This window comes from Hippocampus bargibanti, linkage group LG04 (genome assembly GCF_051943395.1).
Source record: "Hippocampus bargibanti isolate YZ-2025 linkage group LG04, ASM5194339v1, whole genome shotgun sequence".
In the NCBI taxonomy this organism is placed as follows: domain Eukaryota; kingdom Metazoa; phylum Chordata; class Actinopteri; order Syngnathiformes; family Syngnathidae; genus Hippocampus; species Hippocampus bargibanti.
This window is the reverse complement of record NC_142737.1, coordinates 12,687,869-12,698,882: the sequence shown is the minus strand read 5'-3', so window position 1 is coordinate 12,698,882 and position 11,014 is coordinate 12,687,869. Positions and strand designations below refer to the sequence as shown.

The window sequence follows — 11,014 nt, the reverse complement described above, 5'->3', positions numbered from 1 at the left end:
AACACTATAAGAATGACCCTGACAAACCAGTTCATACAAAGCCTGTGTTCAGAAAGACTTTCGCCCCCAGTTCTTTTGAACATGTTCAAAATTCCCTTGCGACCAGAAAAGTACAGAAGAATAATGAACGAATCCTTATCGCTACCTTTGGAAAACATCCCAATTGTTCACCGCTCAATCTTGGCCATTTTTACACCATTTCTGTGATGTCCCCAAAGATAAACACACCACGACAAATGTTATGGCACTCACAAAACATTTATTGATTGATCGTCAAAATAATGGTCATCGAGAACATGATATCAAAGCGCTATACAGTATAAAAGGATTATACCATCAAATTAAGTCTAAAACAAAAGGTCTGAAAGAGCAACATTTTGGCCTCGGTCTTTACTCAATGATTTTCGTAATGTTTTCATCGTTTTCAAATCTCACTTGTGTGCAGTAAGATTTTGCTGAAGTAAATTTTGCAGGGGAACTTTGCTGACCCCCCTACAAAAACAAAAGAGTCTCTTACCGATAAGTAAACAAGAAGAATTGGATCAGGTCTGAACTATTCCGCAGTGGGAGAGTACCGTCCGCACCTGAAACCTGACAAGTGAGCATCGCACTTGATGCTATATGAAAAGTAGAGGATTCCTTTTCTCAGCTGGCAGCTCAAAGAATGAGTTCCTTGCTCGGGAAAAATGATACAAACGCCTGCCTGGTCATTGTAAAGAACATCTCTGTCCCAGACTTCAAGCCTCAACTCCTGCCCTACCTCCACCGAGCTGAAGTAATAGCTTGCGTTCCATACTGGGTTGTTATCGTCCATCACTGTTCCCGTTTCCTCGTACATGCCGTTGTAGAAAATCTTTACGTAGGCATCCGTTTTGGTGAAGGTGTCGGCCTTGAGACCAGCTGCTCTGTGGATTTCCAGTTTGAGCGATCCACGGCCGGCCCGCAGGGGGCAGCAGTTGTGGTCCAAATTGGGTGTTGGCGAGCAGTTTTTGAAACCCAGCTGGTCCTCCTGAAGCTTGTTCTGTTGGATATACTCTGAGATGATTTCCCTCAGATTTACGCTGAGTTGAGGGTCCTCCACCAGATGGTGCAGGGGGAAAATCCCATAGGACACCACATCCGGGTTGTCTTGAAGGCTGTTCATCCAGCTGTGGTAGGCCTCTGATGGGTCCTGATGATAGAGGATATCTGGAAAGTATTTCTCCCCTCCAATGACCTCGATCTTATGAGTCATGAAGCCTTGATAGAAGCCCATGCTCATATTGCCTTTCATGAGACCGTCACACTTGTTGGAGAACGAAGCATTGGCAGGGAGGAATCCCAAGGCCATACGCAGTTCGGCATTCAGGCAGTTTTTGATCTCCGTCTCAGTAAAGCCCTTCAGTGTGGCAAGGCAGGTCCGAAAGGCTGTGATTCGCCTCACTTTTCCACCAAGTTGGACCTCCGGGATGAAATTGCACAAAGTTGAGTCACTGCACGGATCTCGGTTAGCAAGGTCCACACTGCATTAACTTATCTGGGTCTCACCTGGTGAATGTAATGTGTTCCATAGGTGTCAATCAGCCGTCTGTACAGGGCTCTGTTGTGGCTTGTCAGTAGGTCCCGTGGGAGTCTGTTCAGATGCTTGGTGAACTCTGTGCTCAGCTGGGGGTGGTCGGACAGTCTATAGCTGAACCAAAAAGACCAATAGGTGGTGAGCATTAACTCATTTTACCGCTAATCTTTGTGGTCCGCCGTAACTTCTGTTCAGTTCTGTTCTTTTACCTGTAGTATGTGCAGCTGATTTCATGTATGGCGAAAGTGGCCTTATCCACGCTGTGCTGCGAACGAGCAAACTTGGCCAAGTCCGAGCGGCTCCCTCCTAGCACAACCTTGCCATATGTATCGAGGCTCAAACCTACGCTCCAGTTGTTGTTCACAAGGGAGTTGGAGCTGTGCAACAGAGAGTCCACAGAGTGGTGGAGGGCGCTCGAAAGCTGTTTGCTGCAACGGCTGAAGGGGCGCCAGTCAAGCACAGCAGCTGGGAGCCTCTGAATCTGAAGACGTGTGGGGGTCAGAAAGTATGAAACAAACCACTTCATGATAAGCGTAGAATGAATCAGTCATCACCTGTCCTTGGTGGAAGCGGTTTGGACACAGTGTGCACGTGTGGTTCTCGGCCAGCTGCCCCTTGACATTAATGACGTACGCCCCCGTCCGTCGTAATCGGACCACATCAAAACCCTCCCCAGCCAGATTATAGCCGGGTACAAACGGTGCTTTCTCGCACTGTGTCGCCGAGCCAAGGCGACATGCCCGGACCGTGCCCGTCTCCAGGATGACCGGCAATGCCAACACCAATGAGACAAAGCAACGTCTTGGCAACGCTGGCATGGTGACCTAGTTGTTGCTTGAATTGGTATTCAGTGAAGTCTGTGTAAACATGCAACACATTAGCTTTTAGGCATTCCAGATTGAACATCTGGAGTTTTAATCCAAATGCAGATGTCGTGAAAACATGTTTTCAATGTTTATCAAGATATGATTTTTAAAGGGAAAGTCAGAACTTACCTCAGATTGTTGGGTTTTTTTCCTGTATGGTCAAAAATGTGCAGAAATTCCCCCTAAAGAGGTTTTGCTTTATCTTCCAAACCTCCGGTGGCTTCAACCACCAAAAGGGACGGCAGCGTATATGCTCGGTCCTGCTGCAGACTGGAAGCGAATCTGTTTCGTGACTAACCTTTTGTCTGCAATTCACTGTTTTGAAAAACACCAAGGAGAGAATTCATGGCTCAGGGCTTTTCTTGTCTGCTTTTCTGCTCTCTCGCTCTTGCTCTCTCACCGCTTAAGGCTGTTCCAATTTCCTCAGCATGAGCCGGTTTGTTTTCATGTTGAAGATCGCCTTATACTCCCTCCCAATTCGGTGGGGGGATGGTGAGTCTTTTATTCTCACTGGCGCAAGATACACAACCAGACATTTACTGGAAATGGATGGGTATGTGCAAGGGGATTGTCTCGTGGGTTTTTCGATGTGTGCTTCTGTGCATACAGCGTCTAAGCCTTGCCTGTCTGTGTTCTGATAACCTTATCATGACATTGAACTTCAGACAATTTCTATTTTTGCATGTGGATAGAATGTCCTGTGTTTTTCTGGCCCCCAAACCCACAGTGAGTAAAAAAATGGCTCTCCACTGCAAGGCGCAGGCGTCTCTGGCAAAAATGATACTTGCGGCATTCAGTCTGCAGGCTTAAAAATAGTGGCTGCTTTTGATTCATGCATACTTGCAATGTGTGAATTGTATATGTATATATATTGTATATATGTGCGTGCGTGTGTGTATATATAATATATACTGGACCTTCCCAATTGTCTTATTCTACAAACATGTTTGATAAAATGCGTTTTTTAAACACTGGAATGGATTAATGGCATTTGCTTTCCTTTTGATGAAGAAATTTTAATTTGCAATATGGATGATTTGAGTTACAGGCTTGCTCTCAAGCAAATTAAATTTGTAAATTAAGGTGCCACTGAACATTCAAATACAATTTGTACTCTATTGATTCCTCGTGCATAAAATTTCAAACATATGTGCTTCATGATTAAACATTTGAATACCGTATTTTCCGGACTATAAGGCGCACCGGATTATAGAATGCACCTTCAATGGCTACCATATTTTAAAACATTTTCTATATATAACGCGCACCGGATTTTAAGCCACATGGTCATCGTTTGGAAAAAAATCAAGGCTTTTAGGTGCACCTTATAGTGCGGAAAATACGAGAATACTATTACAATATTCATCAACAAAAATGGAAAAGTGTCAGACGACAATTGTCACTATACTGAAGATTTCAAGCGTACTGTTGCAGGATCGCTGTCTCCTCTTCATCACACACAACCTCCGCTTGTCGTATTTCCGCATAACCTCTTAAGGTCATGCCAGATAGCTTTTGTCTTCTTTTAAGTAAGACCACCACTCCCACGACTACCAGTGTCATCATGGCTAACACGCCAAATGCTACCCCTGCTTTTTCTGCGTTGGACATCTGGTTCGAGTTGAACTTTTTCAAAATCTCTTGGATCTCGTTGGGGTCCGCCAGTTTCCATGCTTTTTTGTTTCCGGCTTTTACCCAGTTGTTTTCACCCTCTGTCATCACCATCACTGTGTTGGTGGATTTTGCTTTTAGCAGCGGTGCCCTCGTGAAAGGAGGAAGGTGAATTGGAAGCAGTTGCCCACCCGTGAATAATCCCGACTGGACACAGTAAAGAATTTCGCAGCCATCGCTGACAGAAGCAAGATGCTGACTGAATTTAGCGGGGCAACGGCGTTGTTGCCCTGCCAAGGGGTTGTTTGACTGACAGCTGAAGAGACCCCCGAACGGTACAGCGTATTTGGTGCCACTTTCGTGATCCTTACTCAAACAGATCACTTGACCGTCTGAGAGAAACTTGAGAGGCAAAAAGCTTTCTGGGCAAGTTTTCGAGTTGGTGACAGGGTTTTGGAGGGAGGAGCTATACATCCCTCCAAAGAGATACCCGGAGTTTTCGGGCGCATTGCCGCTGACCGAACACCAATAGGTGTTTATGCGAGCAGAGCGGACATAAGAGTGGTCACCACACACTTGATGAGAGCAGTAGAACCAATGAAAGATCCCACATCGGTATATCTCGTCGTAACATTCGTACACAGTGTAAGCTTGCTGTATCACTTCTGATCTCAGTAACGTAGATGAGTAAGGCGGTTGACAGGAATAAGCACCCGTGTCTGGATTTTTCTGAGCCAGGGTGTCACAAAGCGGGTCCGCGTTTTGGGAGATGGGAGAACACATTTGGTAGACGCCACCGAAACTGAGATTTGTCGCGGGTCCGTCACACGATGCGTCGTCAACGTTGGCTTGGAAGTTGAAGTTCTGGGAGTTGACGTCAACGCAGCCGGGGCGAGTGTTGATCTTGTAATAGCGCTCAATGGCCTTGGTTACCAATTTGGAGACTTTGTTGACGGTAGGTTGCGGCAGATCCGGGATGGTGTTAATATTGATGAAGTAGGGCAAGGCTAATCCTAAACGATCAACTGCAACCAGGTTGTTTCTGGTACTTTCCTGCCACTTTTGCAGAGTTATGCCTGGGTAGAAAGGAATCCCACCATGACTTTGAATGAGAGAGTACTCAATGTTTGCTTGATATTTCGCCAATGACGAACTCTGTTGGGCGCTTTGGCCACCTATGTCAAATTTGAGTTTGTCATAAAAGTTGAACCCGGCCGAGGCTTTGATGGCAGAACCATCAGATGCACCGTCCGACACGTAAGAAGAACGCAAGTAGTCCTCCTCCAGCAACATTGCCCCAGCGTCAACGCTGGTGATCACATGGGTACCGTAGTCCAACACCATCTTCTCCGATAGGTAGTTTGCGTTCCTTGTTTCGTTGTTTTCAATGGCATCGGCTATTTCCTTGGCTTGCTGAGCAAAACGTGAATCGAGACTGAAGTCCGGATAAGCCTTCACAGTGTAGAGGAGATTACGAACCTGAGAATGAAATGAAACGCATTCAAGTGTTCGTATTGATTGCGAGGTATATCGGTGCCATTTGACTGTCAGCGCTGGACAACTCTGGGGTGATTGTGCTGTTCTGCTTGTGATGGGCATCATTTTCACAGCCCCACTTTGTTCAATGGAAAAGTCGGTGCTATTGGACAGTCTGCAGCTGGATGGATGGCTTGAGCCCGCGATGAGAAAGAAAGGAGCGTCAGCGCATTGCGCCGATATGTATGTGGAAATGTCGCGTCTTGGAATTGAAGCGGATTTGCGTGGGACAGGAGATGTGAGACAATCTCTTTTCGTCAATGGATGTTACAGCTTCATGTTTCCTTTCAACATTTAGCATATAGCGGACGTGCACAATTCACCATGATCTCTCTGATCCACTGGTGAAAAGGACGCTTTGATCGTCTCCTTTTTAATCTAGAACTCCTTCATATGACAAAGAGGGTGCAGAAAGTGTTTATGATTGAATGGCTGTCTGTGTCTTTGTGTTGTCATATTTATTATTTTGTTCTTTTGACTTCAAGATGGCGCCGCGGGAGTGGCTGCCTTTCCAGCAGCTCCTGAATTTTGTTCTCCTACCTCCTTTCCTTCCCTGTTCCTTTCATTTTGCTGATGTGAAATGTAAATTTCTCCAGTGTTGGACCATTAAAGGACAACCCACGTCTCCGGACAAGTTGTGTCCATAATTTGTAAAATGGCTTCAAATGACTTCTACTGAGCGTATTTTACAAAGATTCTACCGCATATAGCTATATTTTACGTTTTAAGACTCGCGCTGAATATTCCGGAAGTCTTGTTTTTGAGTTGGTGACGAGTCCTTACGTGACGTCACTGAAGGAACGCCCCTGACCGAAAAAAAAGGACACATTGTAGCAGTCCTTCCATCACGTCAATGCATTTTGCTGTGCTTGTTTGGTCTGAAAACGTCATGTTGCACCAGAAAGAGCCAGAAGAGGGCGACCAAGCTCCATATAAGGAATTTATCAGCCTGTGGAAACGGGCTGATTAATTCCTCACACGGAGCTAGGTCGACATTTTCTGCCTCTTTTCTGGGACGCTACATTGCAATCCAGATGCCTCAAAATGACACGGAAGGACTTCTTTAATCGATTGCAAACATGTATGCTTTCCTCTTCAGAACTATTTGAATCATATTCATAACTGGATGTGTAACAAGAAAGCATATTCTCTGAATCTGAAGCCATTGTTTTGATTTTCCAGCAATGCAAGACGTCTTGGGGTGACGTCACGAACTGGGGGTGGGACTTTCTGAAAATGCCCAATTCGCAGCTAATTTTTTTGCAGATTTTGGACACTTTAAGTCATTTTTATTGATGTTTTGCATTTGAATAAAAATATCATGCTGCGTGTTTTGGGTATTTTATATGCTATAAAACGTTTTTCTGATGTCGGTTAGGTAACAAAAAAGTGATGTCGGTTGTCCTTTAAAGGCTAATCAAATCTATCCTTGCACGTTGAACCCTTGCATGACGTTGAACCCTTGCTCAACACATGTTGAGCTCTTGTCTCTCTTTTCATAATATGTCTATTTTAGCGCATTTCAAATGTTTAACTTGTCAAAAATAACTCAACTGACCTGCACTCTGGTTGTAATTGAAGAGTCTTGGACCTGATGCATTTTCATCCTCTGGTTCTCAAAGGAGAATTTCCCATTCAGCTTAGAAAAGAATGACACCTCAACATTCATGCCGCGAGACGTCGAGCTTTGCTCCTGCTGCCAAGAGCTAATGATCTCAGAGTTGGTCTCCACTCCCGTTTCCTTTTGGGGTATGACAAATATTTCATCTGGGATGAAGTAGAGCCCATCTTCGGTTGTCTGGCACTGGAAATAGCTGAGATTCATGACCCGACCCATGTCCATGTTCCGGAGATTATCCCAGCCTCCGCCAGGTAGAGCTTCTAAAGCTGTGATGGAGAGGTTTGTGGCAGCTCGACATTGTCGTAGCCAGTTGGTTGGACGTTTGACAGGAACTGACAAACAAACGTGAAAGAGAGAGAGAGCCAGGAGGCTCACAGCTGCCCTCATCTTGAATGTCTCCAGAATGTCGGAAAGCGAAGAATGCTGATCAAAGGTTCAACATTTCCTCCCTATCTTATGACCTTGAAGACAAATTTGTGGGTGGGGAAACAGTGTTTGTGGTTTCAGCTTCGCTTTTGCTAAGCTCGTCTATTACCTCCCAGTATTAATTCATTCACTGCCAGTTGATGTGCAAAAATGTGTCCACTCAAGTGACAGGGTTTTTGTCATTTTCACTCAAATTGCAGACCCCACAGAATATTGAGTATTAGGACTACATAAATGTTTAATGCAGCGTAAGAAACCTTAGACTCTTCTTTCATCAGATAAAAAAAAAATATTCCTTAGTAATATGTGTCTGGAGTTATCTGAGCTAGAAATGGGGGGGCTGTACAAAAGGCTAATCCTGCCCCCTCGTGGGAGGGAAACACATTGCCAGAGGTATGACCATTGCTGATTAGAATAAATTCTGGAATGGCAATGAATGAGTTAACATTGTATCTGATTGATAAAACATTTAATTAGTTTAGCTTTAAAAGTGTGATTATACAAACTTAAAAAACTGTCAAAATCTTACTTTCTAAGTCTCTGATCATGAAGAAATGTTCTGAAGGTATGACTCATCATCGGGTAAAATACTGAAGGACCTACCGTATCAGTGCCGATAAATGGATTACCATGGTAATCCACAATAGGGATATATATATAGGGCCGATACCACCAGTAAGACTTTAGTTCACTGAAGAAGCATCTCGCTGAAGAAGCATCTTGGATAAGAAGCGAAACGTCCGACACCTTTAAAAACGTACAGATGACGGCTGAAGAAACCTTTTCATCAATGGATCTTACACAGACGTAATCCGCAATACATATTTCATGTTGGATAATATTTATTTATTCACGTTCAGGTTTGATCTTATCAAAGACCAGGAAAAAAATGAAGTGAAAGTAAAGCCTGAACAAGGGGAAGTAGACCTGTCACATGATTTTATCTTGCTGGACCATTTTCCCCAATAAGTCACTGGACAAACTAGTCCAGGCCTGAATGTGAAGACCCAATATACTTATTTTTTACTTGGCCGTAAAAAGTCACTATTATTATTTCACTCGAAGTGATTTTCACCTTACTTGAAATCACTTATCACCACAACTGGAAAAAAATGTCACTAGTGAAATGATTATGCTTGCATTGACAACGCTTATGCTCTTATTAATATATGCTCATATTTATGCTAAACAATGCTTAGTGAACTGTGTGTATATTAGGGGACACAGCCAGCATCCTGTGAATGTTGGTTGGAAAGAAATAAGGTAATAAGACAAAAAAAGAGCAAAGTTGGACATGGATGGAGCCATCAACACGCCAGCTGCACCTTAGTATTGAAGGAAATAAATACATTTAGTTAGCCATTTTAAACATTGAACGATGAACATTAAAATAATGAGTTAATCAGTATAAATGATGCTTTGTTTTCAGTGGATGGGTGAAGGAACAGATGTGGAATTTTTGCATGTTTGAAGTTGTGGTTGTTTAGATACCAGGGGGTTAAGGGGTCGGCTGGTCTGCAGTAAAGGAAGCAATACATTTACTTAGCCATGTTAGGCACTGTGTAGGATAAATGGTAAAACAATTGAGTTACTCATCATAGATAGTCCTTTGCTTTCAACAGGAGGGTGTGCAAGCGGGCATGGAAGGTTTGCATGTTTGTTTGTGGAGTTGTGTCTGTTCAGGAACCAGGATGTCAAGGGGTCCGCTGGTCCTCATCACCCAAGGAAAGATAAAAGAGCAACTCGAGACGTCTCCACGCTGATTCGTATCACCAAAAGGAGAGGAAAAAGTTACGACCTGACCAAGGCTGAAGGAAGGAGGTGAAGGGATACAACATAAACCAACGCTATCTTGGCAAAGGTAACTGGAGCCGTCTCCACAACACCCCACCAAAAGGATGACGACATCAGAGGAGAGGGATCCAATCAACTGCTGATTTCCTTGTTTGAGCCAAATTTGAATATGCATGTGGGACACCTTTAAATCTGGGCTGCTCAGTCTCTGTCTTTCGTCTCTCTTACTGATTTGGGGCACACGAATATTTTCTGTGTCAGGGAGCTGAGACCAAGAATTCTGCATTAGATCAATTTGTTAGGAATAAATCATCTGTGAGTAACTTGCCGGCTTCTTTGGTGATCTCTCTCACAACAAACATGCCAATTGTTAGGTTATAACGTTGCGCAATAAGGTAAATATTTAATTCCGTTCATAATATTTACAATTTTAAAGAGAACCGTAAAATGCTAATATTAGCTTGTAATATTTTAACCTAACAGTATTTATGGAATGATTGCACACATGGATGTAATTTTCACTCACATATGCACGAATAGCTCAACAGGTTCAGTGTGTCTTCAACGGCCCTCACTCCTTGGGTTGGAGAAACAAATATACGTATTACATTCCGAATGAGAAATGAGGATTACTGGGGATACTTTGGCGACATGCAGAAAACTGAAACGTGTTCTCCTTGTACCTCCTTCGATAGATTTGGTACCAGAATCCAGTGGCTCTTCTAATCATTGGATCTTTATTATGAATGTCTAATTAATAACTCCGACAATCAATGTTCAATTTCATCCAACCCAAAAGAAAAAAAGGGCCCAATCATTCTTTGCTCCCAAAGCCTTTTTTTTAATTGAACATTAGTCACTCCATTACTGTATGTACTGTGATGTAGCCACTGGGTGTCTGTGGTGGTTCAAAAATAACTTTCAAAACGTCGACTGCGACGGGAGTCTGAGGATCACAAGTAATCTCCACCGTGTTTCCATGTACTGTACGTATTTACATTTTTTGTCATCTAATTTATTTGACCAGCCTGCTTATAAACTACGAATAAACGAGCACCGGCCATTTACATTATATATATTTTTTGTATAAAAAACAGGATGGCACTTTTGCCCGATTTTTTAAGCCTATAATTGTCATTACGTCTTTGTTTTGTATTACAAAGTGGATGGCACTTTCGTCCAATTTTCGAGCCTTTAAAATGCCATTACGTCTTTGGTTTGTATTCGAAGCAGGATGCCACTTTCGCGTTATTTTCGGGGACTTTAAAATGTCATTACATCTGAGTATTTTGTATTAGAAACTGGGTGGCACTTTCGCCCTTTTCTAGCCTTTAAAATGTCATTACAGTACGTTTTTTTTTTGTATTAGAAACAGGATAGCACTTTCGCCCAATTTTTTTCCGTTAAAAAAAACTTAACATGTTGTAACGAGGCGGGTTTCTTTTTATTTAGTTTTTTTTTTTTTTAATCTTGCTGCGATTTAATTTTTGTATTATTATTACCATGTGGGTCTAATTTTTGCAGTGGGTGAAAATCCGTAGGCCGGCCACTCCTTGTGTTTAAATTACACGAAAGGTAGTGGCTCAGAGTTAAATGAGTTTTATT

The 11,014-nt window shown here is 43.1% G+C and overlaps 2 protein-coding genes across 2 annotated transcripts; both read right to left on the bottom strand.

The window, feature by feature from the left end:
- Positions 1-191: 191 nt before the first annotated feature.
- On the bottom strand, positions 192-2,688 carry prf1.5 (perforin 1.5). Its single transcript, XM_088994113.1, has 5 exons — positions 2,551-2,688; positions 2,110-2,412; positions 1,765-2,036; positions 1,528-1,669; positions 192-1,441 (listed from the first exon to the last, which is right to left on the bottom strand). The coding sequence occupies exons 2-5, from the start codon at positions 2,371-2,373 to the stop codon at positions 554-556; spliced, it is 1,566 nt and encodes a 521-aa protein (XP_088850239.1). The 5' UTR covers positions 2,374-2,412; positions 2,551-2,688; the 3' UTR covers positions 192-553.
- A 728-nt stretch (positions 2,689-3,416) lies between these two features.
- mpeg1.1 (macrophage expressed 1, tandem duplicate 1) lies at positions 3,417-9,724 on the bottom strand. The gene is made up of 2 exons (XM_088994112.1): positions 7,127-9,724; positions 3,417-5,511 (listed from the first exon to the last, which is right to left on the bottom strand). The coding sequence occupies exons 1-2, from the start codon at positions 7,574-7,576 to the stop codon at positions 3,838-3,840; spliced, it is 2,124 nt and encodes a 707-aa protein (XP_088850238.1). The 5' UTR covers positions 7,577-9,724; the 3' UTR covers positions 3,417-3,837.
- Positions 9,725-11,014: the final 1,290 nt, after the last annotated feature.